The sequence below is a fragment of the Vicugna pacos genome, chromosome 6 (assembly GCF_048564905.1).
Source record: "Vicugna pacos chromosome 6, VicPac4, whole genome shotgun sequence".
NCBI classification, from domain to species: domain Eukaryota; kingdom Metazoa; phylum Chordata; class Mammalia; order Artiodactyla; family Camelidae; genus Vicugna; species Vicugna pacos.
In genome coordinates, this window is record NC_132992.1 from 60,201,665 (window position 1) to 60,228,533 (window position 26,869).

A 26,869-nucleotide genomic window follows, 5' to 3' on the forward strand; every position below is an offset into this window, starting at 1 on the left:
AACCCAGAGCCCCTACTCTTAAACACACTATACTGACTTCCTAGCAGTAGCTGATGCTTCAAAGATGCTTAATGTGGTACCCTGACACATGATGACTGACGTTATGTCTTCCCCCAAAGACTGGAAACCATCACGGATGGGCCAGGAGAACACTTCCTCTCCACACCAAACTGACGAGTTCTATCTGCAAACGGTACCCTTGAAAGTATGCGTACTTTGCGAATGCACAGGGGTTTTTTCCACATGCTTTCAATAAACTACACTTTTCCTCTGGATAGAGTTATATCTGTTTTTTGTTTGTTTGTTTTTTTAATAAGCCATGGCTTTCTTTCAATGAACACCAAAAGGTCTTTCCCATTGTGGCCTGAAAACCTAAAAGCTTAACAACTAAGCCATCATTTTCAGTAAAACCGCAAAAGAAAAAAGGCTCATTTATAGTTTTGAGATCAGAGATCCAAATGTGACAGCCCTCGAGCCAATTAGGAGTCTCACGAACGAAGAACTGCCAGGTTATCAATCACTTGGGGGAAAACTCTGGTACCTTGATCCCGACAAACTGGCTTCAAAATTCCGTTACAGGAGCCTCTAAATCATTTGAGTCCAATTTAAAGAGTTCAGGGGCTGTCTTGCGGACTTCCAACCAGCAAACTTGGAAGGTGTCCCAACATGGGGAAGAAGTCAAACTTCGTGGAAAATGGAAGCAGTGGGTGATGGGCATATGTTTAACTTTTAAACCAACAAAACTGGGGATTTTGAGGCTACCCTGTTAAGATTCCCAAATCTGAAGTGAACGTCACGAATAAGTTCGCCACAGCTTTTTTTTTCTTCAGGTGAAACACAGTAACTTTGCCTTATTAAGAAAGCGATACCTTAGTGGTATGTTCACTTATTTTGGTTCCTTGCGTTAACAAAATGCAGACACAAATTCACTCATGGTGGGGAATGCAACAAAAGGGGCAGTAGCGAGCACGTGTATGTATGAAGTATCACTTAAAAGCATTTATTACCGTCGCTGTGTTGCTGGTGACAGCCAAAGTACGGATGTGGTTAATGTAGGTCGAAGGACCCCCAGCGGTTGGAGTCGCACTACCATCCTGACTCGTCAGTCAGACCACAGGGTACCACACATTCTCAAAATGGCGGCCGCTCCTCTTTCCGCCGCAGAGCACTACCCGGCGGAGGACGTCACGTCACCAGGGCAACGACGCTCTTGCGTAGGGGCGCGACCCGGGTGAAAGTTCAGGGCTGGCGCTGCGACCCCAGCCGCCGTCTGTGGGCCAGGGCGAGGACAGTGTCCAAGCGACTTCCACGGTCCCCGGCCAGGCGAGCCTGGGCCCAGGCCTGCAGCGAACGAAGCGCGTATCTCCCCGCGCTCCGCCTCGCGGGGCCAGTTGGAAGCAGGACACTTGGACGCGAACGCAGGCCGGGGGGCGGGGCGAGCCGGGCGCCCGGCCCGCCCCCGACTGCGCGCTGGGTTCCGCGCCGGGCGGCACCAGCCGGCGTTGACGTTAGCCATGGAAACGCGGAGCGGGCCCCGACGCCACCGTGGTAAACTGGTAGCCCGGCCACTACAGCTTCTCCGCCTCCGCGTTCGGACCGCAAGCAGTCTCTCAGCGGGAGCGCCCAACCCGGGTCTGCCTGCAAAAATGCAGTCCCCGGGATGCCTTCGCATCGCCTCTTCTCTTGGGTGACTCGAGGTACGTTCGATCCCCGACACCCACCTGGGAGCTTCTTGGTCGCCCTTAATTTCAAAGCCTGTGCAGAGCCACGTTGTTCTTACAGTTTTAATTGCCATAGATATTTTTGTTCTTCGTTATGAAATCTTTTAAGTTTGATTATTGCCAAATGGAAAATGGACCTTTCATTCTAGATTTCGGGATGGCTTTGTTATCCCAATGAAGTTTACAGACTCTGCCCTTAGTACTGTATTCATTCTCTCTTTATCTCCACTTTTGCCCCAAATTTGTCGTATCATGGCCCCTGAATATCATGGGCCCCCGAATATGAGTAATTCCTTCCTCACTGATCTGCACAACACTCTGTCTCTCAAGGACCAGCATTTACTTAAATGAAGTTTGCTCCTCAGAAGTTCCTTATCAGGGCTTTGAATTGATTTGCTGCTGTATACCAGTCATTTCTCTCTTATTCAGCTGTGTAATATTAGGTGGATTTTTTTCCCTCGTTTACTCATACCTGCAGTTAGGGCAAAGGCCATCCTTTATGTTACTGGGTATCCACTGCCACCCATGCCAAACCTTTGTCATAGCATCCAAAGCCAGACTCCAAGTTCAGATATAGCTGCTTTAGTAATTTAACTGGGCACCTGTACGCTACTTTTAAATTTCCTACTTAAAGGAGCTGCCTACTAGTTACAAACTGCCATAGAAAATACCAGATAGGGAACTTTTTCTGTTTCTGTTTCTTTTTCTTTTGTAAGAACTTTATTGTTTTCACATTGCATACCATTCAGTTTTGGAACATTTTCATCACCCCAAAAAGAAACCCTGTAGCCTTTAACAATCAGTCCCTCAGCCCCCCAGTTCTCACTGTCCCCACCAGCCCCAGGCAGACACTTATCTCTTTTCTGTCTTTTTGGATTTGTTTATCCTGGACTTTTCATATAAATGGAACTATACAATATGTGGCCTTTTATGATTGGTTTCTTCCACTTAGCATTCTGTTTTCAAGGTTCATTCATGTTGTAGCATGCAGTAGTGCTTCGTTCTTGTTTATAGTGTAGTAGTCCATTGTATGAGTATACCACATTTTATTTCATCTGTTGATGGACGTTTGTGTCGTTCCCAGTTTTTGGCTATGAATAATATTTCTGCTATGCGTGTACAGATTTCTGTGTAGACTTAAACGTTTTTATTTCTCTTGGGTAAATACCTAGGAGTGAAGCTGCTAGATAATATGGTAACTCTATGTTTAGCCTTTTTGAGAAACTGTCAGACTGTTTCCAAAGCAGCTGCACCATTTTACATTACTACTTCAGGTAATTTCTCCATAACCTTGCCAATACTTGTTATTGTCTGTCTTTTTTATAGCCAGTCAGGTGGATTTGAAGTGACATCTCATTGTGATTTTGGTTTGCATTTTCCCAATAAGTAATGTCAAACATCATCTTGTGTGCTTATATTGGCCATTTGTATATTATCTTTTGAGAAATGTCTATTCAGATTCTTTCCCCTTTTTAAAATTGCTTGTTTTTTCATTATTAAGTTGTAAGAATTTTTTCTATATTCTAGATATGAGTCCCTTTCATATATATAATTTGGAAAAATTTTCTCCCATTCTGTCAGTTGTTTTCTCTTCTTGTTGGTGAGACCCTTTTCTTTCAGACACTTCCCCCACTTGTGTTTCTTTATGTCTTATCAAGTAGTCCTCCCTGCCATTGCCAAACAAGATCTTCCTATTCTTACGTGTGTAGCTAACAAAATCTTCCTATTCTGACGTGTGTAGATTCCTCTAAAGCTAACCTTTCTTTGAACACCCATTCTCCCAATTTATCCTTCTATATCTGAATCCTCAAAAGGAAATTCCCTTTCATATGGCAGTAGCTTGGTGTGATTGAAAAATGCAATCTTCCTCCAACTGACATTGGGTATTGATTGAGTCACTTAATATCACTGGTTCTCAATTTTATTTTCTATAAAATGGATGGATTTATTTCTGGTAATTCATGTGAGTGGTAGACTTCATTTACCTGATACTTGATTTTGGAAGAGAACTTGTTAATCCATTTGAATTTATAATGGGTAAAATAAGTAAGGTGTGAAAAGGGTAGACTGGGATGGGAGCAGAAGTATTGCAGACTGTGCTGCACACTTATGATGCTCTGATGTGACCTTTGGGTATTTCCTACCATCTTAGTTTTCTGTAAATAACGGAATGCTGTCAATTCATATTTTAATGTTCTACATTTGGAAAGTGTGAATCACAGAACCAACATCTCATCATTCCACCTGTGAAGCATTGCCAATACATATTCTGCAGTAAATAGATCATTTTAGCTATCTAATCACCCTTCCCATCCAGTCATAGTTTTCCCTACAAATGAGTTCCTGTGAATTTACAGAAAACTCTTAGATTCAAAGACCCTTCAAAATCTGGAATTTGAATAACTACTATTTTATATATCCAAAGAGATGTTCTTGTTCTTGTTCTTTTCTTTTAGGTGTTTGGGTAGATTTTTGTTTTGTTGCTGGGAGGAAGAGAGTGCTTACTACATAATTGATAAACTATAACATGAAATGTATTTTTCATGTTTCAGCACCAAGTGTTTTTCAAAAGAATCTTCAAGAATTTAGCTGTTTGTCCGTGGCATAGCATTTGGTTAAGATCCCACAGAGTATTTTCATAATTATAGGGGTAGCTGTCTTTGCATCTCTAGATTCCTACTAGGACCCTCAACAGTTAGTACATGACTATCAAAAAAGTCTACATATGTGTACTTTTTAGAACTGTTCTGGTAGTGTCAGATGATTTTTCTCTAGAGCAAATGAAAATTAAGCTGTTTCATATTTTGCTTTTTGAGTAGTTAGGTGTAGGCCATTTTGCTTTTTTTCCAAACATAATGTTTTTTGTTTTCCAAATTAGTAAAGGTGATGATGGAAAAGTAGAACTTTAGTGTATTTCCTTTCAAATTTTAAACACTTTTTAGGAACATGGATGAGTGCATTCTATTCATTACTCTACTGACAAAGATTGTGTAGGCATTTTTAAACATCAGCAAGAATTACTTTTCTTAGCAAGTTTAATATTTAAAATAATTTTAGGTTATTTATATACTAACTTTCTATTCCTTATTTATTCTCTTAATAATGAAAATTAAAATAATTCCACAGTTGCTTTTAACAGTAACAATTATTTGAGAGGAAAATGATCTCTACCCTACTGGACTGTAAACTCCTTTGGGTCAGAGAGCAGTCTTAGTACCATCACCTAACACATTGTAGGTATTCAGAAGTTATTCAGAAGTTTACAATTGTGAAAAGTACTAATTTATCATTTAGCTGTTTCCTGTGAGAAGGATAACTCATTTAGTCTATTTTAATGACTATCAAAATGTAGTCTTTAATCCTTGCCAAAATCTTCTCTAACAGTGCTTTTCAAGAGAAAGTTAACATAGAGGGGGAAAAGGGACTGTAACATGTGAGAGTTAATACCCTTCATATATAAAAAGCTGTTTCAAGTTAATAAGAAAAGTGAACACTTCAGTAGAAAAGAGTCAAAGGTCATAAGATAGTGTACAAAAACATAGCATTTATCTACATACACACACATACACATATGTGTAATGAATATTCCCAGAGAGACAGACTATATTCATGAAATAATAATAGAATTCTATAACATTCTCTAACACTGTATACAAAAATAAACTCAAATGGATTACAAACCTAAATGTAAGACCAAAACTCCTAGAGGAAGACATAGGCAGAACATTCTTTGACATAAATTGCAGCAATTTTTTTTAATTTGTCTCCTAAAGAAAATAAAAGCAAAAATAAGCAAATGGAACCTAATTAAACTTGAAAGATTTTGCACGCCAAAGGAAACCATCAGCAAAACAAAAAGACAACCTACTGAATGGGAGAAAATATTTGCAAATGATAGACCTGTAAGGGGTTAATATCCAACATTTATAAACATTTTATTCAACTCAAAAGAAAAAAAAAACTCGAGTCAAAAATGAACAGAAGAACTGAATAGGCATTTTTCCAAAGAGGAAATGCAGAATGACCAACAGGCATATGAAAAGATGCTCAATATCACTAACCATCAGTGAAATGCAAGTCAGAACTGCAGTTAGGTATCACCTCACACCTGTCAGAATGGCTGTCATCAAAAAGAACAAAAATAACAAATGTTGGTGAGGATATGGAGAAAAAAGAACCATCATACACTGTTGGTGGAAATGTAAATTGGTGCAGCCACTGTGGAAAACAGTCTGAAGATTTCTCAAAAAACTGAAAGTAGAACTACCATATGACCCAGCAATTCCATTCCTGGGTATATATCCAAAAAAAAAAAATTACTAATTTGAAAAATTACATGCATCCCAGTGTTCATAGCATCATTGTTTACAGTTGCCAAGATATGAAAGCAACCTAAGTGTCCATCAACGGATGAATAATGAAGATGTAGTGTGTGTGTGTGTATACACACAACAGAATACTACTCAGTCATAAAAAAGAACAAAATTTTGCCATTTGAAGCAAAATGTTTTGATATACAGAGAGACGAGAGGCACATTTGGTCTAAGTGCCCTGCAAAATTTTCAGAAAGGGTTAGACTGAATTTCTAAAGTTGACTAAAATTACTAATTATGAAAGGAAGTAAAAGATCCTGGGCAAAGAAGGCGGTCATGAGCAGAGGCACCCAGGATAAGCATGGAATGTGTTTGCAGGGGATCGGTTGAGAGTTCTAGAGAATATTTGGTAATTTGAAGAGGTGTCAAAATGTTATGTTTAAAATACAAACACAAACATAGCCTAGTGTGTATGACTTCTGAAATTTTTTACACTTATATACACTGAACAACCATATATACATGTGTGTGTACTCTTTTTGTATATACAAGTGGGATATCAGTATGTTTATTTTACTTTTCAATATATTGTGGGCATCTTTCCATTATTCCACATCAACAGTAAATCATCTTCAGAATATTCCGCTGTTTAGACTATAATCACAGAGTATTCCATTGAATAGGTAAGAACATTTAAACTAATTTTTTTAAATTGGAGTATAGTTGATTTACAATGTTGTGTTAGTTTCTGGTGTTCAGCATGGTGATTCAGTTATATATATATTCATATTCTTTTTCGTTATAGGTTACTACAAGATACTGAACATAGTTCTCTGTGCTGTATACTAGGACCTTGTTGTTGATCTATTTTATGTATAGTACTTTGTATCTGCTAATCCCAAACTCCTAATTTATACCTCTCCCACCCCTTCCCTTTTGGTAATGGTAAGTTTGTTTTCTATGTCTGTGAACCTGTAACTGTTTTGTAAATAAGTTTATTTGTGTCATTTTTTTTAGATTCTACATACAAGTGATATTTATATGATATTAAATCTGTCTCTGTCTGATTTACTTCACTTAGTATGATAATCTCTAGGTCCATCCATGTTGCTGCAAATGGCATGTTTCATTCTTTTTATGGCTGAGTAGTATTCCGTGTGTGTGTGTGTGTGTGTGTGTGAATATTTGTATACCACAACTTCTTCATCCAGTCATCTGTCAGTGGACATCTAGGTTGCTTCCATGTCTTGCTATTGTAAATAATGCAGCTGTGAACATTGGGGTGTGTGTATCTTTTTGAATTAGAATATTCTCCAGATATATGTCTAGGAATGAGATTGCTGGATCATACTGGTAACTCTATTTTTAGTTTTTTAAGGAATCTCCATATGGTTTTCCAAAGTGACTGCACCAAATTATATTCCCACCAACAGTGTAGGAAGGTTCCCTTTTCCCACACCCTCTTCAGCATTTATCGTTTTGGAGCTTTTTAATGATGGCAATTCTGACTGGTTTGAGGTGATACCTCATTGTAGTTTTGACTTGCATTTCTCTGATAATTAACGATATTAAGTGTCTTTTCACATACCTAATGGCCATCTGTATGTCTTCTTTGGAGCGATGTCTATTTAGGTCTTCTGTAAACTAAACTTACGAAAGACTCAGAAGTACTAAAAGGTAAATGAATATGGTTAGTAACATGCAGCTAGATAATCTAGTTTATAAGTTTATCTTCAGTTTTTGGCTTCCTTTCCCAGTGAGCCACATCACTTTGTTCCTGACTTGCCTCAGTGGAGAAGGGGCCAGCTTTTACCTAACTTCCTGGAGAACTTTAAGACATATCTAGATTTTTTCAAAATGCCCAGGCCAGCTATCCAAGCTCATTTTCCTCTCTGATAGCCTCTTCCATAGCTAACTGAAATCAGAATGTTTACACATGCTCACAGGAGCATGCCCTTACTTACCTATGGCTTCTACTGAATAATCATATCAGAATGTAGTACACTGAGCCTGACATCCGTACAGGAAATATTCTCATTCAGAGGGGAGGAAGGCAATCTTCTCATTCCAAGATTGAACCATCAACCACTAAGGCTCCATTTGGCCCACTGGTTCTGTAATTTTTTAAGTACTTTCAGGACTGTCATGAGTAAAAGCTATGACTTTCTGTGCAGATGGTAAGACCAGTAGCTGGGGAATATGAGATGATAAGTGTTTGCAGTATAAAAGACTTCCCAACAGTATAACAAGAGGTGCTGTAAGGCAGTAATTCTTAATGGTGACCAAAAAACCTTTTGTGATGCCCAGAACCTCTCTCCAGGGCTGATACTGGTTGGGTAGAAGTGACTTGAGGAAAGACTATGTTAAACTCATTGGAAGAAAGGTTACTTTAAGATGGCTGTAAATTTTGTGTGTGTGGTAAAATGCATACAACATAAAATTTACTGTCCTAACCATTTTTAAGTGTGCAGGTCGGTGGTATTCAATACGTTCACACTGTTGTAGAAACGTCATTGCCGTCTATCCCCATGACTTGTGATCTTATAAAAACTCTATAGCCATTAAACAATAGCTACCCATTCTTGTCACCCCACCAGCCCACGGCAACTACCCTTCTTCTATCTATGATTTTGACTACACTAAGTACCTTGTATAAGTGAAATCATGCAGTATTTGTCTTACTGTGACTGGCTTATTTACCTCACATAATGTCCTAAAGGTTCATCCATGACATAGCATATTGCAGGATTTCCTTCCTTTTTAAGGGTAAATTATATTCCATTGAAAGTATTTAACATAGTTTACTTATCCATCCACCCTTCAATAGTCACTTGGGTTGCTTCCACATTTTAATTATTGTGAATAATGCTGCTGTGAGTGTGAGTATACAAATTATCTCTTTAAGACCCTGCTTTCAGTCCTTTGGGTATATATCCTGAAGTGAAATTCCTAGATTATATGGTTATTTGATTTTTAATTTTTTGAGTAACTACTTGTTTTCCACAGCAGTTGTACCATTTTACCTTCCCACCAACAGTGCACAAGGGTTCCAAATTTTTAACATCCTTGCCAGTACTTGTTTTTTGTGGTTGTTTTTTTGGTAGTGGCTAGTCAGATGAATGTGGGATGGTATCTTATTATATTTTTGATATGCATTTCCCTAAGATTAGTGATGTTGAGCATCTTTTCATGTGGTTTTTACTGTTTATGTATCTTTTTTTAAAAAATGTCCATTCAGGATCTTTGACAATTTTTTAATCAGTTTGTGTTTTTGTTGAGTTTTAGAAGTTCTTTATGTATTCTGGATATTCACATCTTATCAGAAGTATGATTTGCAAATATTTTCTCCCAGTCTGTGGGTTGCCTTTTCACTCTGTTGATAGTGTCTTTTGATGCATGTAGTGTTTTAATTTTCATGAAGTCTATTTTGTCTATTTTTTCTTTTGTTACCTGTACATTGGTATACCCAAGAAGTCACTGCCAAATCCAGTGTCAGAAGTTTTGTCCTTTGTTTTCTGCTAAGAGTTTTATTGTTTTAGGTCTTCAGTACTTGATCCATTTTGAGTTAATTTTTGTATATGGTATTGGGTAAGGATCAAACATCATCTTTTTACATGTGGTTACCCAGTTTTCCCAGTACCATTTGTTGCAAAGACTGTTCTTTACTCATTGAATGGTCTTGGCACTCTTGTCAAATATTTGATTGTATATGTGAGAGTTTATTTCTGTACTCTCTATTCTTTTCCATTGGTCTATATGTCTGTATTTAGGAAGATGGCTTTAAACTTAATTCTTCTTTTCTAACAACATATGACTCCTGAGGTAATGCTTTCCTAACTGATCTTGTGACAGACAACTTTTTTTTTTTTCAGAATAAGCTACTGAGTATATCCCAAGAAAAGAGAAGTTTGACAAGAGAATTCATATTATTTGATCTTAGGCTTTTATGTCTGTTAAATGAAAATAATCTAGGCTAAAGCATGTATGAGTCCTATTATTATTTCAGCTTTTCCTAGTTCTGATAGATTTTGGTAATTGACAACAGAAAGAGAGACTAAAAATTGAATCATGAAGTGGTTTGCATGTGGTAATGTAGTTAAAAATAAGCATTTAATCTGACTCATGGAGTCTTTTGGTTTCCAGTTCACTGTTCTTCCTATTACATGTTGAGCTGCCAGTACCTTTTTATTGAAATGCTACTATTTTAGCAAGATTTGACTTTTTAAATTATCAGAAAATCCTAAGTTCAGTATAATTGTAAGTGATGTGACTACACACTGAGTATTTGTATTTTCCACTTCTATTTCCATTTCAATTCAACAGCATTATAGAGAATATCCTATTTTATAGAGCAGGGGTGGGCAGACCTTGGCCCACAGGCTAAATCTGGCCCCCAGCCTTTTTGGGTAAATAGTGTAAAGTTATACTGGAACACAACTACTAATATCCACTAATGTATGTATTATCTGTGGCTGCTTTTCTGCAACAACAGCTGAGTTGAGTCATTGTAACACAGACCGTATGGTCCACAAAGCCTGAAATATTTACTCTTTGGCCCTTTATGGAAACTTTGCTCACTCTTGTAATAAAGGAAAAAGTTCAAAAACAAACAACAGAAGCACTCAGGGAAACAATCGGTTAAACCACCAGCAGAGTTAAACTGGCTTTTTGAACTTTCCTTTGATCTTAAAATCTGACAATGTGAGTTACTTAAGAAATTCCAAATTTATCTAAGTTCTAGATAAATTAATAGTGAAACATTTCTTTTTAATAAATAAAAACAACTTAGCAACTATTTGTTTTGTGCCAAGTGTGTGTAAGACAATGGGAAAGATCTAGAGAAGTGAAGTTACAAATCTTGTCCTTGAAGGAACTAATAGAAATGTGGAATTTTTCTCCCCCATGTTTCAAGTATGCCAGTTTCAAACAGTGACTTTTTTCTTTTTCTTAGAGACTGCTGTGTTACGGAAAAGGATGTGACTTTCAGAATAATCCTGAGTGAGAAGGATGAGTCCAGATGTCCCTCTGCTGAATGATTACAAACAGGACTTCTTTCTGAAGCGCTTTCCACAGACTGTTCTTGGAGGCCCTCGACTCAAATTAGGCTATTGTGCTCCTCCTTACATATATCTTAATCAGGTTATCCTTTTTTTGATGCCATGGGTTTTAGGTGGAATAGGAACACTTTTGTACCAATTAGGCATCCTGGAAGACTATTATACAGCAATACTTTCAGGTGGACTAATGCTTTTCACTGCATTTGTCATCCAGTTCACAAGTTTACACGCCAGAAACAAATCGGTAACAGTAGAAAGAATGCTGACAACAGATATCTTAGCAGAAGAAGATGAGCATGAATTTACAAGTTGTGCTGGTGCTGAGACCATCAAATTTCTAATTCCTGGCAAAAAATATATAGCCAATACAGTTTTTCATTCTGCTCTTGCTGGGTTATTGTGTGGTCTTGGAACATGGTATTTGCTCCCGAACAGAATAACCTTGTTGTATGGCAGTGTAGGAGGCACTGTTCTACTGTTTGTCTTTGGATGGATGACGTTATGTATTGGAGAATATTCATTAATTGTAAACACAGCTACAGAGACTGCGACTTTCCAAACCCAGGATACTTATGAAATCACTCCTCTTATGAGGCCTCTTTATATTTTTTTCTTCTTTTCAGTAGATCTTGCACACAGGTAATAAGCTATCAAATATTTTAAACTTGCTTTGTTTTTAAGCATACATAGTTAAAGCACTCTCCTTAGTATTAAAAAAAAAAAGAGAATCTGTGAATTGAAGGTCACCATACCGTTGGGTGATAGATTGTTTTGATGATTAATCTCTTAGGACTAATCTCTGTTAAACACACATCCTAAAGCAATAATTTAATCTTATTGAAGAATGAAAAAAAAACCTTTTTGTATGATAAGATAAATAAGCAAAATTCCAATCCTGTGTTTTACTTTAAATAAAGAGCTATGAATGTAAAAGATTGCCTGACTGAAACCTGTGAAAAAAGATGAAACTCTCCTGTTAGGGGAAAATGAAGAATTTAAAGTTTATACAAATAAATATTATGCATAGTTGGAGTGGATTTAAGATGAATAGAATAACTTACTTAATTTTGTTATAGTAACTATATAGAAGGAATCTTGATTTTTTTAAAATATAGAAGAAATAGAAAATAGCAATTTTAAACAAAATTGTTTGATAACTCCTTTTGCTTGCCTTTTCTAAATCTGACTTTTCTCTGTTTCTTTGGATTGTAGCTTTCTCTTTCACAGGTTAGTGTCCAGATAGAAATGTATAGGTATGTTATGGACTGAATGTTTGTGCCCTCCCCCATCCCTGTTCCAGATTCATATGTTAAATCCCTTAGTGTGGTGCTATTTGGAGGTGGGGTCTTGGGGAGCTAATTGGGATAATGAGGGTGATGCCCTGGTCTGATGGAAGTAGTGCCCTTATATGAAGAGAGACCAGGGAGCTTGATTTCTTCTTCCAACATGTGAGGATAAAGTGAGAAGGCAGCTGTCTGCAAGCCAGAACAAGAGTTTTAACCATACTCTGATCATGATGGCACACTGGTCTCAGACTTCCAGCCTCCAGATCTGTGAGAAATAAATTTCTGTTGTTAAGGCCAGCCAGTCCATGATATTTCATTTTGGCAGCCTCAACTGGCTAAGACAGATTTTGATATGAAAAAGGTGGGTGCTCCCATAACAAATACCTAAAACTGTAGAAGCAGCTTTGGAACTGGGTAATGGGTAGAGGTTGGAGGAGTTTTGAAATGCATGCTAGAAATGTGAACGTTAAAGGTAATTCTGGTGAGATCTCAAGACAGAAACGAGAACATGTTATTGGAAATTGGAAGAAAGGGCAATCCTTGTAAAGTGACAAGGGATTTAGCTGGACTATTTTTTAATGTTGTGGAAGGTAGAACTTTGAGAGTGATGAAGTTAGATATATAGCTGAGGAGATTTCTAAGCACAGTGTTAAATGAATAGCTTGATTTCTCCTGGCTGCTTGTAGTAAAATATAAAGAGAGAGAAATGAATTGAAGAAGGAATTGTTAAGCAAAAGGAAACTAGAACTTGAAGATTTAGGAAATTTTCAGTCTATCCATATTACAAAAAATAAGAAAGCATGTTCTGGAGGGGACATCAAGGATGTGGCTAGACTACCACTTAATAAATAGTTTGTGGGATTAATGAGCAGAAGCACTTCCAGTTTGAACTTAAGATGTAATGAATGAAGGCTGTCAACTTCTTAGATTTGACAGGTTGGGGATAATAGAGCTATTTGGCTGCGAACATGCACTATTCTTTGAGAGGAAAATTACCCAAAAGTGATTCAGAGATTATCACATGTCAAAAAACTAGGACTCTGCTGGAAGGCTTGGGGCTGGTAATGCCCTGAAACCCTGTGGGGGTGGGGCTCCCCACCTAGTGCTATTTGGGTGACATTACCACACTGGGGACCTGGAGGGCAGAGTATGTAGCCAAAGAGGATTATTCTTCAAACTTAAAATCTAATGGAATTAGCCATGCTAAATGTTGGATTTCTTTGGGACCTATCACCCCATCTTTCATTCTTGTTTCTCCCTTTTGGAATGAGAATGTCCATCCTGTGTCTGTCCTGCCATTGCATATGGAACCACATAACTTGTCTGGTTTCACAGGTTCATAACTGGGGAAGATTTTGCCTCAGGATGGATATTTCCTCAAGTCTCACCTGTATATGATTTAGGTGATATTTAAATGTAACTTTGGACTTTAGAGTTGATGCTGGAATGAGTTAAGATTTTTGTGGCTGTTGGGAAGGGATCTATGTGTTTTACATGTAATTCGTAACCACGAATTTGGGATACCAGGGTGGAATGTTAGGGACTGAATGTATATGTCCTTTCAAAATTCATATATTGAAGCCCTAATCCCCCAATGCAGTGATACTTTGAAAGGGTCTTTGGGAGGTAACTAGGTCCCTGATGAAGTTAGTGCCCTTATAAGAGGAGATACCAGAGAATTTGATCTCTCTCCACCATGTGAGGATACAGTGAGAAGTTGGCTGGCTGCAAGCCAGGAAGAGAGTTCTCACTTGAATCAACCAAAATGGCACTAAGATCTCAGACTTCCTACCTCCGGAACTGTGAGAAATAAATTTCTATTGTTTGAGTCACCTAGTCTATGGTATTTTGTTACGGTAGCCCAAAATAAAGCATGGCATTTAAAAGTATTTAGCTAGTTTGTGTACTGAAACTGACCAGTTCTTAGGTGGTCTGTCTGCTATTCCTTAACTCTTAATCTCTTCTAATTGTGCTGCATTTATGGGTCAGAGGACACTCTTTAATACCCTTGTAATTCTTCACTTAATCAAATATGTAAGGGGAGAATTAATTTGTAGGAAGTTTTTTTAGTACCACTACCATTTACTAACTATAAAATATATTACAGTTAAATGCTTCATTTTGAAAAGTTAGCAATAAAATTGAGTTTAAATGTATGTCTATATGACCCCTTTTGAAAGATTTAAGTTTGTAAGTTTATTGTTTTCAAAATACAGACTATTGAGTTACTATCTCACTGCCATTTCTGATATCAGAAATTATATACCTGCTATAATGCATCTTTATGTTTAAATGATGCTCTAGGTTCTTTTAATGTTTTAAAAATCTCAGTTAATTTATATTTGGTTTTCTTGACTTTGTTACTTATTTCTAAGTGAAAGAGAATAAAATGTTTTTTTACTACATTCAAGTTGGATTTAATATGCAGTTTTAATGTTTACATTTTAATAGTTACAAATAGGTTTTTTTCAACTATAGCTAGAAGAAAGGACAAAGGCAATCCTCAAATCTATTTTTGAAGAGAAAAATGAAGATTGTGCAGAAAAATTTCAATTTTAGAAAAATGTTAGCTTCTGATTAACAAAATAATAAAGGATCAAGGTATTCTTTATACAGTTGGTGTGATACTGGAGATAAATACTATCTGAAATGTGTGACTATTCAAATTTGGTGAGTTGTCAGATATTTCAAGTTGTATCTTAATTTTCTTTCAGAGAATGTGAAAGTTGAAGAGATAAGCCCGAGAGTGTAATAATCTTTTCTCTTTTCTCATTCTTTATTCTAACCAGTACAGTTGTATATTACTAATTTTAAATGACTTTTTCTATGCATTTTTAACAAACACCAGGGTTAAACCTACCATGCTTGTTCATAGACTTTCAGGAATTGTTTGAATGGTTCTTGTTTATATCTTCTTAACCATTATGAGGAACATCTTTTTTCTGGGCATGTGGATCTTAGTGAGTGTACAGAATTTGAAATATTTTCATGGTTGTTAGAAAAACAAAAAGTTTTTTTCTTATGTATTTAGTTTTTTTTTTTTTTTTTTTTTTTTTGCCCTAGCAAATTCCTGTTACATTATCAAATTTTTCCATTTTAAAGAACCATAGTAATCATCTATTTGGGGCTGAGTCATACACACGGGAAAGTAATCACAATGTTTGCTTACTTCAATTATGTATTCTTATATTTATTTATGGTATCCTTATACTTGTGTATAAATACTTTTCTATACTATTGATCGTTGTTTAAGAACAAAAAGATTGGGTGGGTGAAATAGAACTTGACTGAAATACTTCCTGCTTATACTTGATTTTTACATAAATTATCCTTTCCTTGAATATGTTGGCAAGAGAAGGGTTCTCTATAAGGAAAAAAAAAACTCAACAAATCTACATGTTTTCTTTGACCTTCCTATTGCTTATTGTGTGTGGTTCGATTTTGTTTTTTGCTACTTGGGTGTTTTCTTCTCAGAATGAAATGAATTTTATTTTAGAACTACTCTAGAGAATGTAGTGCCCTCTAATTTAGCATCACATTGTTAACCTTGTATTCATTAATTCTCTTGGCTTATAAAAATTTGAAGGACATACATTATGAGGCAAAATACATTAGCTAGCCTAGTCCTGATATCTGTGTGAGCAACCACATTATGCCATTATTATAATCGTAGTTGCTGTGCATTTGCTTCTGGGCTATTAACATAAAATTAAGTATATAATTATCCTAGAAGTTGCCTTTCTCCTTGACTTTGATTCATAGCAGCTCAGGTATTGAAGAACAATGATAAGTTTTGAGATTTAGTTTTCTCTTTTGTAAGTTGTCTTTGGAACTCCGTAAGTACTACAGCAGTGTTGGTTTCCAGGCAAGGTGTTTGGTTAGCCTTATTCCAAAATCTTAGTAACATATTGATAATGTTTATTCTTATGTGCTTTCAAGTTCTTATTACATTATTTGAAACAATTTAATGATGTTATGTTTAACGTAAGGGCAGTACCAAAAACCAGTTTATCCACTTTAGAAGCCTTCACTAATTTATGAGATTGTATTACACAAGTTTGTGTTCTCAAACCCATACCATTATTATACAAAATAGGAACAATATTATGTGCCTGTTAAGTTCCCAGGCTAACCCACTGAGATACATTCATAACCTAATGTTGCTGACCTCTGATATTAACTATACTGACTTAAAATTCTAGCACCTGGGAGCAGTACAGGAGAGAGTAGGAGAAAGAGAAGAGCTTTCTTTCTTTGCTAGCTACTAATGTATGAACAGCGGAAATGCTTTCACTTTCCCAGAGTTGCTTAAAATTTTAAATTTAAAAATATTAAACTCTAAAGAATCATTGGTAGAATTTCAGCCAATGTAGTTTAGACATTTAAGGGAAAGATATTTTTGCCTTGGGCTCAGTTCAGTTTTACAAATCCCTAAATTCAATTTTATTCAGTATTATTTCTAATTACTTCTTTCTTCTTTTCACATTTGAATATACATATTCTCTAAGTACTATACTTGTACAAAATTGAATAGTTGCTGGTATAGGGAAAGGACCACTATCACAATTTATATTTGTTGATCTTTTGTAATTTGGGGCTGTAATTTGTTTCGGGTGGGAGTGGGGTGTGGAGGTAAATGTATATGTTATTTTGTTTTTTCCTGGAAAGATCTTCCATGTATTGTTTTGTATGATTTAAATTTTTTTTATTGTAGGTTTATGGTAAATGTACCAGTTCTACAACAATTGAATCAACTTTTACACATCTTGTTTATATTTTTACCCTTTCTGTGGGCGCTCGGGACTCTGCCCCCACCTGATGCACTTTTCTTATGGGCAATGGAGCAGGTTTTAGAGTTTGGCCTTGGAGGCTCATCTGTGTCAACCCACCTATGGTAATTATTTTAAATATTGAAGTTATATGTAACTCATTCTTAAAGAACATTTTTTCTTTTCAAGCAATTTTTTTTTTCCTCTGCAGGTTATTAATAATGTTCTTCATTTCTGCTGGAACAGCTGTAACATCGTATTTCATTCCCAGCACTGTTGGTGTGGTTCTTTTCATGACTGGACTTGGATTCTTACTGAGTCTTAATCTAAGTAAGATAGGTTTTGTGTTCAAACTCAACGTGATCAGACACAGAACTGGAACCAAATCTAAGACTTTACCCAGTTGTTCAGAAAAACAGTTTACTTGGAAGGAATACCTTTTCTACATCATTGTGTTAGTCTTGGCTCTCTTAGAAACTGGTTTGTTGCATCACTTTGCTGGTATCTCACAGATTTCCAAAAACAGTCCCCAGGCTATTCTTGGCTATATTTTGATGGTATTATTTATAATACTATGGATACTTAAGGAAATTCAAAATGTCTATATCTTTGGAATTTTCCGGAACCCCTTCTATCCAAAGGATGTGCAGACTGTGACTTTATTCCTAGAGAAGCAAACAAGGCTCGCGAAGATTGGTGTTGTCAGACGGATTTTGCTAAATCTAGGTAGGAAGATAAAATCTAATAAACTTGTATTATATCTGGGAAGTGAACAAAAGTATTATGGAATTCCTGTATTTGTATAATATTATACTACATGCAAGTGTTTATTCTTTCATGTTTTGGGTGTTGTTTTTTTTTTTTAGTTAGTTGCTTAAATGTGCTCATAAAAATACTCATATTGACCAAAATAAAATATAGTGGAAGGTGTTATTTTGCCTTCATTAAATTTGTTTTTTTGTTTGTTTGTCTTAGTGTCACCTTTTGCTATGATAGCATTTCTTTCATTGGACAGTTCCTTGCAAGGGCTTCACTCTGTGTCTGTCTCCATTGGATTCACAAGAGCTTTTAGAATGGTAATCCTAATATGCGTTTAGTAGTATTTTCCTATTTTCAAATTTAATTATAATTTTGTTTACTCTCACAGTTTACTTAGATTATAAAATTCTGCCTAATAAAGTAAATTTGTGTACTGCAGGTATGGCAGAATACAGAAAATGCTTTATTGGAGACAGTCATTGTATCAGCAGTGCACTTGTTGATCTCTAGTACAGATATATGGTGGAACAGAAGCCTGGATACAGGAATCAGACTCTTACTGGTAAATATGTTTTTTAACAGCTTTAATGAGATGTATTTCATACACCATAAAATCAGTCACTTAAAAAGTATAAAGTTCTGTGATATATATTCAGAACTTTGCAGCCATCACCACAATCTAATTTTAGAACATTTTCAACATCCCAAAAAGAAACCTCATACGCATTCATAGTCATTCCCCATTCCCACTCTCCAATCTACCCACCCCTCACTCCAGCCCCAGAAACCATTAATCTACTTTCTATCTTTAAGGATTTGCCTATTCTGGACATTTCACATGAATGGAATTATACACTATATAGTCTTTTGCAACTGGCTTCCTTCACTTAACGTGTTCAAGTTTCATCTGTGTTGTAGCATGTATCAGTATTTTATTCTCTTTTATTGCTGACTAATGTTCCATTATGTGGATATATCACATTTAATTAATTCACTCATTAGGTTGTATTTCTACTTTTTGACTATTATGAATAATACTGCTATGAACATTCATGTACAAGTTTTTATGTGGACATGTGATTTCTCTCAAATATGTTTACCTAGGTCTGGAATATCAGTTATTTATGAATTTTATGTTTTAATATTTTCAGTGTATTGCCAAATATTTTTCCAAAGTGATTGCACCATTTTACATCTCACCAGCAATATGTGAGGATTCTAATGTCTCTGCATTTTCACCAAGAGTTGTTGTCTGACTTTTTCATCATAGCATTTTTATGGGTGTGAGCTGCAATCTTCATAATTTTGACTTGCATTTCTCTGAGTGCTTATGATGCATATTTACATATGTTTATGGGCCATTTGTGTATATTTGGGTGGGGAATGTGTATTCAAATTCTTTGTCCATTTTTACTTGGGTTATATATCTTTTTATTGTTAAGTTTAAGAGTTCTTTGTATATCCTGGATCCAAGTTCCTTGACAGATATATGATAAGCAAAAGTTTTCTGCCATTCTTAGGTTATCTTTAGCTTTTTTGATAATGTCCTTTGAAGCAAAAGAGTTTTGATTTTGATGAAGTTCTGGCTGAAAGGTATAGCGCAATTGGTAGAGCACATGCTCAGCATGCAAGAGGTCCCAGGTTTAATCCCTGATATCTCCTCCAAGCAGACATCAATGAAAAAACCCAATTACCTGTCCCTATGAATACAAATAATTTTGATGAAGTTCGGTTTATCTTTTTTTGTTGTTGTTGCTTGTATTTTTGGTTTCATATCCAATAAACATTGCCTTTTCCAAGATCATAAAGATTTACTATGTTTTCTTCTAAGAGTTTTACAGTTTTAGCTCTTAGATTTGGGTTTATGATCTACTTGGAGTTAGTATTTGTATATAATGTGAGGTCAGGTTCCAAATCCATTCTTTTGTATCTGGATTTTCGATTGTTCCAGCACCATTTATTGAAAAAAAAAAATTCTTCCCTCAATGACTTTTTTTGTCACCCTTGTCAAAAATCAAAGAACAAATGTAACGGTTTATTTCTGGACTCTCTTTTTTGTTTTTCATTCATCTATATGTGTATCCTTATGCCAGTACTATACTGTCTTGATTGTAGTTTTGTAGTAGGTTTTAAAATTGGGAAGTAGTTTTTAAAACTGAGTCTTACGAGTTTGTTGTTCTTTCTCAAGATTGTTTTGACTATTCTGGTACCCTTACATTACCATAGAAATACTGGTTTTGGCTTCTCAAGTTTCCCAAAAAGATATCTAAGACTTTGATAGGGATTGACTTGAATCTGTAGATCAATTTGGGGAGTATTACTATTTTAAAAATGTTAATTCTTCCCATTCATCTAAGTGACATGTCTTCACATTTAATTATACCTTCTTTAATTTATTTCACCAGTATTTTATAGTTTTCACTTCACACATTATTAAATATTAGCCCTAAGTATTTTTTTCTTATTTGATGATATTATTAATGGATTGCTTTCTTAACTCATTTTTTGGGTTGTTTATTGCTCAAGTATAGAGGGGTTGATTTTTTTTAATGTTAATCTTATATCCTGAGACCTCACTGAAGTATTTTATTGTTTCTAATAGGTTTTTAGTGGATTTCTTCAGATGTTCTGTATATAAGTCATGTCATCTACAAATTAGATATAGAAAAGATAAGTTTTGCCTTTTCCTTTCCAACCTGGATGTCTTTCATTTCTTTTTCTTACATAATTGCCCTGGCTAGAACCTCCAGTGTAACATTGAATAAAAGGGTAAGAGTGGACATCTTATGAGAAAAGCATTTAGTCTTTCTCCATTAAGTTGATGCCAGTCTTTTACCATTAAATGTGATATCAGCTCTGGGCTTTTTGTAGATGCTATTTCCCAAGGAGGAAGTTCCCTTCTGTTCCTCACTGAGTCTTTTTATCATGACAGGTGTTGGGTTTTGTCAAATGCCTTTTCTGTGTCTATTGAAATGGTCATGTAGTTTTGGTTCTTTAGTCTATTAACATGGTGTAATGCATTGATTTTCAGTTCTTAAACCCATGCTGTATTCCTGGAATAGATCTCACTCAGTCTTGTAGTCTTGTTTATATGTTGTAGGATTCAGTTGGCTAGTGTTCTGTTGAGAATTCTTGTATGGTATATATATCTGTAGCTTTCTTTTCTTTTTATATCTTTGATTTAATATCAGTATTTAGATATCAAAATAGCACTAGCCTCATAGAATGAGTTGGGAATTTTAAATCAATTCTTAAATGTTTGTGGTATTTAGTATATATCATAAATATCTTATAGTATAGGTATTTTGTAGTAGGGAAGCCATCTGGGCCTCAGCTTTTCTCTTTGGGTAGCTTTTAAATTACTAATTCAGTTTCTCTACTTTTTATAGGTTTATTCAGATTTTCTATTTCTTTTTGAGTCAGTTTTGATAATTCATGTCTTTCTAGGAAGTTGTCAGTTTCTTCTAAGTGATCTAATTTATTGGCATACTGTTGTTTTGGTATTCTCTTATAATCCTTTTTATTTTTTCCTTAAGATTGGTGGTAATGTTACCTCTTTCATTCCTGATTTTAGTCATTTGAGTTTTCTGTGTATTTTTCTTGGTCACTCTAGCTAAAGGTTTGTCACTTTTGTTGATCTCATTGATTTTCTCTATTTTTTAAATTCTCTATTTTATTAATTTTTGCTCTAATCTTTATTATTTCCTTTCCTCTGCTTACTTGAGATTTAGTTTGCTCTTTGTTTTCTAGTTTCTCTGGTTTCCTAAAGTGGAAGATTAAGTTACTTGTTTAAGATCTTTCTGCTCTTTTAATATAGGCATTTATAGCTATAAATTTCCCTCTGAGCACTGCTTTAGCTATATCACAGGTTTTGGTATGTATTTCATTAATCTCAAAATATTTTCTTATTTATCTTGTGATTTCTTCTTTGTCCCGTTGGTTATTTAGGAATGTGTCTTTTAATTTCCAGATTTCTTTCTGTTGTTGATTTAATTCAGTTTTGATTGAAGAACATACTTTACATGATTTGTATGAATATACTTAGCATGACTTCAGTCTGTTGAGGTTTGTCGTATGACACAATATCTATTTCTTAATCAGTAAAATACTCTCTAAAATAAGGATAAATTGAGGATAGTCTCTTAACTGTTTACTATTTCTGGGTCTCATGACTTAATTAGCATGTAATGCCAAGCTTAATCAACCTTAAGATAAACATAGCACTCTGTCAGTTCTCTTTTGTACTACTTTTTTTTTTTGAAGAGCCCAAACTTTAAAAAATGTAGTTTCATTTATTAATTGTGAGATTGGAGAAAATTATAACAAAGAATCTCAAATAAGGGCTATTTTATCAAAAATATTGGGGCAATAATAAAATTATACAGTTGTTCTTATATGATCTTGAAAATTCAAGAAAAGTCTTTAAGAATAAAAAAGACATTTTTATGTCTCTACAGGTTGGTATCATGCGTGATCGTCTGATTCAGTTCATCTCTAAATTGCAGTTTGCTGTGACTGTGCTTTTGGCATCATGGACAGAGAAAAAACGTAGAAAATCAACCACCAGTTTATGTATACTCAATATTGTCTTCTCTCCATTCGTGTTGGTCTTAATAGTTTTTTCTACACTACTCTCATCTCCCTTACTCCCTCTGTTCACCCTTCCTTTGTTCTTGGTGGGGTTTCCTCGACCTGTTCAGAGTTGGCCAGGAGTAGTGGGCACAACAGCCTGTGTGTGTGCAGATACAGTGTACTACTACCAGATGGTCCCGAGTTTGACCACTGCACTACAGTCTGCAATGGCGGCTGGAAGTTTAGGTAAGTAAATGAGCCATGCTTAAGAAATCCTCATTAATATATTTAAAATACAAAAGGATGAACACACAAAAGAACAGTCTTGATCCACCTATTATACAGATTCTAATACTTTTGATGTATAGGCAGAAGGACTAAATATAAAGTAGAAGTATAATTTCCTACTCCTTATTTTGAGGTAAATAAAGTTATAAAATAAAAATACTTAGGGAAGATTTCATTAGGGTGATTTAACAAATTTTAAAAAACATTTTCTTGAATAAAATCAGGTGATAGTCCCACTATGAAACATGAAAACCCTTTATCTCCCCAAATTTCCATGAATTTGTAATGAGCTCATGCCAAGTAGATGGAATAGCTTAGACCCACTGAGAGTGAAAACAAGCATTATATAATATCACTGAAATGCTTAGGTAATTTGCTTGTATCTTATTAGTTACTGTCCAGCAACTTAAGCAGTCTGATAAGATCAGAGGGCAGGTAACATAAAAGCTTTGGTCAGTAATCAGTAGCCTCCCAAATGAAGGGCTGTGTGAATATTAACAACATTTTTGATGAGAATGAATTTATTTTATGGTAATTATAATTTTGTGATAATCTTATAATTTCATCATACACTAACTGTAAATTTATATTGTTCTTCCCAAGATTGGTTTTAGATAAGGTACAAGCTGATGACAATAGTGTGTTGTCTCCCACCATGTGCCTTAGCCCCTAAAACTTGTTTAATTATGTCCAGAGTCTTCCTGGAAAACTTACTCCTGGCAGAGAAGCAATTTAAAATTAGAATTTTAATGAAATATTTATTGGGGTTGAACTTTTCTAATTATCTATTATGTGAGATAATTTAGGAAAACCTTTTATTTTTGTAGTATAAATTTTTATAAATAATCATTTCCCTTTCATATAGGAAATATTCTACACTTCTAATACTTTTATCCAGCTCTAGTTAATTTTTATTATATAGTGCAATGCTACTTTTTAAAATATCTGGAAGCTTTAACTCACATCTGAAATAATAAATATCTTAGTAATGAGGTAGAAATTATACTTTATTATCCAATCAATTATATTCAATCAAGAAGTGTGTTATAAAGTATTTCCTGGGGAAAAAAAATAAGTGAGGTAACATTTCACACACATGTGATTGGCAAAAAAGACTGACATTAACAAGTATTGGTAAGGGAATGGGGAACAGGAACTCTCAAACCCTGCAAGAAGGTAATGTATAAACTCATACAGCCACAGAGAAAAGTAAACTTAATAGTCTGTAGTAAAGATGTACATATCCCATAGCCTAGGGATTCTAGTTTTAGATTCCGTGATGCAGTGATTCCAGTTCTAGAGAAACTCTTACACATGTGTTTTTGGGGGGCCCCTAAACCATTTCCCATTTTGATGATTTTCTAGGAGGACACACAAGACTCAGCATATAGTTGTACTCATAGCTAAGATTTTTTAGGGCAAAAGGATGCAGAGCAAATACAGCAAAGGAGAAGTCACATGGGATGAGAGACTGGCTGAAAACTTCCAGGTGTAATCTCCCAGTGGAGTCACATACAGCATGCTTAATGCCCCAGCAACTGATTGTAACAGTATGTGTGAATACGTTGACTACCATGGAAACTTATTTGAGACTCACTGCCTAAGGCTTGTTTGTATTGAGGAGTTGATCAGTAGGCACCCTCTGCCTGCCACATACCAAAATTCCAGAATCCCAAAAAGAAAACAAGTATTCAGTATGAACTATATTCTTTGTAGAAACAGTTTAGGCACAATGAGAGATTGTTTATCAGTTAGGGTGATGTGAACTGTCTTGAAATTCAAATTTCCAGTTGCCAGCCAAGAGCCAACTTTGTAAGCAGGCCTTTCAAGGACAGCAATCAGTTCTGCTGTGTTAACTCTTTTTTGCATAATATGTTGTACAAGCAGACTTGCACAAAGATAATTTATACATCATTATTTATAACAGTTAAAAATGAAACATCTGAAATGTTTAAGTTAGAGAATGAATATTTAAATTCAGCTATATTCAGACTGAATTCTCAGTGCAGTTAAAATGAATGACTGAGCTGTTTGTCGTTGACATAATGTCTCAGAGACATAATGTTGAGAAAAAAACTAAGTTTTAAGAGTATTTGTACAGTGTGGTAGATAACATTTTATGTAAATTTTTAACACCATAAAACATTTGTATATGCTTGTATATAAAAATATCCGAAATGTTTTAAGTCATTAATATGAAGTTGGCTTATATATATTTAATATGTTTTCCTAATATATTTAACATGTATTTAGGATTTTATATAGCAGGTTCTAAATTGTTGTTTTTTGGAAAATATATCCTTGAATTCTTATATGTAGTCGCCTATAGATTTTTTTCTTCCAACTGTTCCTGTAAAGAGCTTAATTTAATGCCTCCTGATATGCAATGAATAGTTGTTTTTGTTCTTAACATAAAAAGAAGAAAGAGTTATGAATTAGTTCCTAGTGTGTTATGATTTTGAAGATTCACATGGCAAAATAAGACAAACTTGAACAATTACTTAACTTTTTTTTTCTAATTTGTTTTAGGTCTCCTCTTACCTGGGTCTCATTACTTGGGCCGTTTTCAGGATCGTTTAATATGGATAATGATTCTAGAATGTGGCTATACTTATTGCTGTATTAACATTAAGGTCATTGTGCATTTGAAACCTCTCTAGTACATGTTTAAAAATTTTGTTTGTTATGCACACATCAAACACTTAATAGCTCACTTTCAAAAAGTATCTTTTAATTACCTGTGAAAACACCTAGGGATTTTTAAAGTATATTTCAACATGCACATACTGAAAGGCAGACTAGTGTTGATTGTGTAATAGAGCATAGTAACAAAGTACACTTGCCCCCTTTTCGTCCAGTTGTATTATTTTTATCCCTGTCTAGTTGAGTGTCTCAAAAATGGGACTCAGTAGTAATATTTTCCTCACTCCTATATCATTTAAGCACTTTCAACTTTATAAAAACCTTCTTTTGACCCCATTGCTCTTACCTGCTAACACTCAGTTTTTCTCCTTCCTATCAGAGCATTAGAGTTGCTTGTATCTCCAATTTTATTTCTCCCATTCTCTCTTTAACTTACTCTAGGTTTTTGACCCTGTTACCTATTACTTCACTAAAAACCACTATTGACAAAGTCTGCAGTGGCTGTCACATTGCTAAATCCAGTGGTCAGTTCACAGACCTGATCTTACTTGACTTGTGAGCGGCATTTGACACAACTGATCTCTTCACTTGTTTCACCAGTTAATCCTTGTCAGTCTCCTTTGATGGTTCATTCTCTTTCCCTTGACCTCTTAAATCAGAGTGCCCCAATCCTTGCTGACAATTCCATCCTTCTGGTTGCTCAACTCAAAAACATCTGGGCTTTAGTCCAGTGATATTTGACTCCTTGTTTACTTCTGTACCCGACATCCAATCCAATAAGAAATCCTGTTTACTCTGTCTTTAGGTCGTAGCCTGTGTCCCACTATTTCTCACCACCCTGCTTTCCACCACCTTAGTCCCTTTCCTGGGTAACTGCAGTGCTTCCTAATTGGACTCTCTGCTTCTACTTCTGCCACCCTACAGCCTATTATCAGAGTGATCTTTAAAATCTTAGTAAGATCATGTTACTTTCCTACTCAAAATTCTACAGTTGATCTCTTCTTTCATTCAGAGTGAAAGCCAAGGCCCTAAATGGTGAGACTCCCTGTTCCCTCTTTGGTCTCATCTACTACTTGAACTTTCTTACTGTAATCCAGTATATTACCTGTTCCTTCTTCCTGGAACACTTCCTTCAGATAACCACAACAGCTAACTCCCTAACCACCTTCAAGGTTTTGCTCAGATGTCACCTTATCAATGAGGTCTACTATGCCCATCCTATTTAAAATTGCATATGCACTCCCATACCTGCCTACACTTCCAGTCCTCCTTGCCTGCTTTACTTTCTATTTCCTTAGCACTTATACCTTCTAACAAACTATGTAATTTACTTATTAATTTTATTACTGATTTCCTGTGTCCCTCCACTCTCTAATGTAAATGTCACAAGAGCAGGGATCTCTCTCTCTATTTGGAGGATATATCCTAAGCCCCTGGAACAGTGCCTAGCACATAATAGGC

General features: G+C 35.4%; 1 protein-coding gene across 3 annotated transcripts in view; it reads left to right on the plus strand.

The window, feature by feature from the left end:
* Positions 1-1,228: 1,228 nt before the first annotated feature.
* The window catches only part of PCNX4 (pecanex 4), a 54,599-nt gene continuing 28,958 nt past the window's right edge, over positions 1,229-26,869 (plus strand). For all 3 annotated transcript variants that reach the window (XM_072963162.1, XM_072963161.1, XM_015249775.3), the window contains exons 1-8: positions 1,229-1,697; positions 10,986-11,730; positions 17,092-17,271; positions 17,358-17,872; positions 18,122-18,222; positions 18,345-18,467; positions 22,363-22,723; positions 25,295-25,398. In XM_072963162.1, coding sequence (XP_072819263.1) covers positions 11,042-11,730; positions 17,092-17,271; positions 17,358-17,872; positions 18,122-18,222; positions 18,345-18,467; positions 22,363-22,723; positions 25,295-25,398 — 2,073 coding nt within the window. In that variant the 5' untranslated portion in view covers positions 1,229-1,697; positions 10,986-11,041. The remainder of the gene's footprint in view (positions 1,698-10,985; positions 11,731-17,091; positions 17,272-17,357; positions 17,873-18,121; positions 18,223-18,344; positions 18,468-22,362; positions 22,724-25,294; positions 25,399-26,869) is intronic.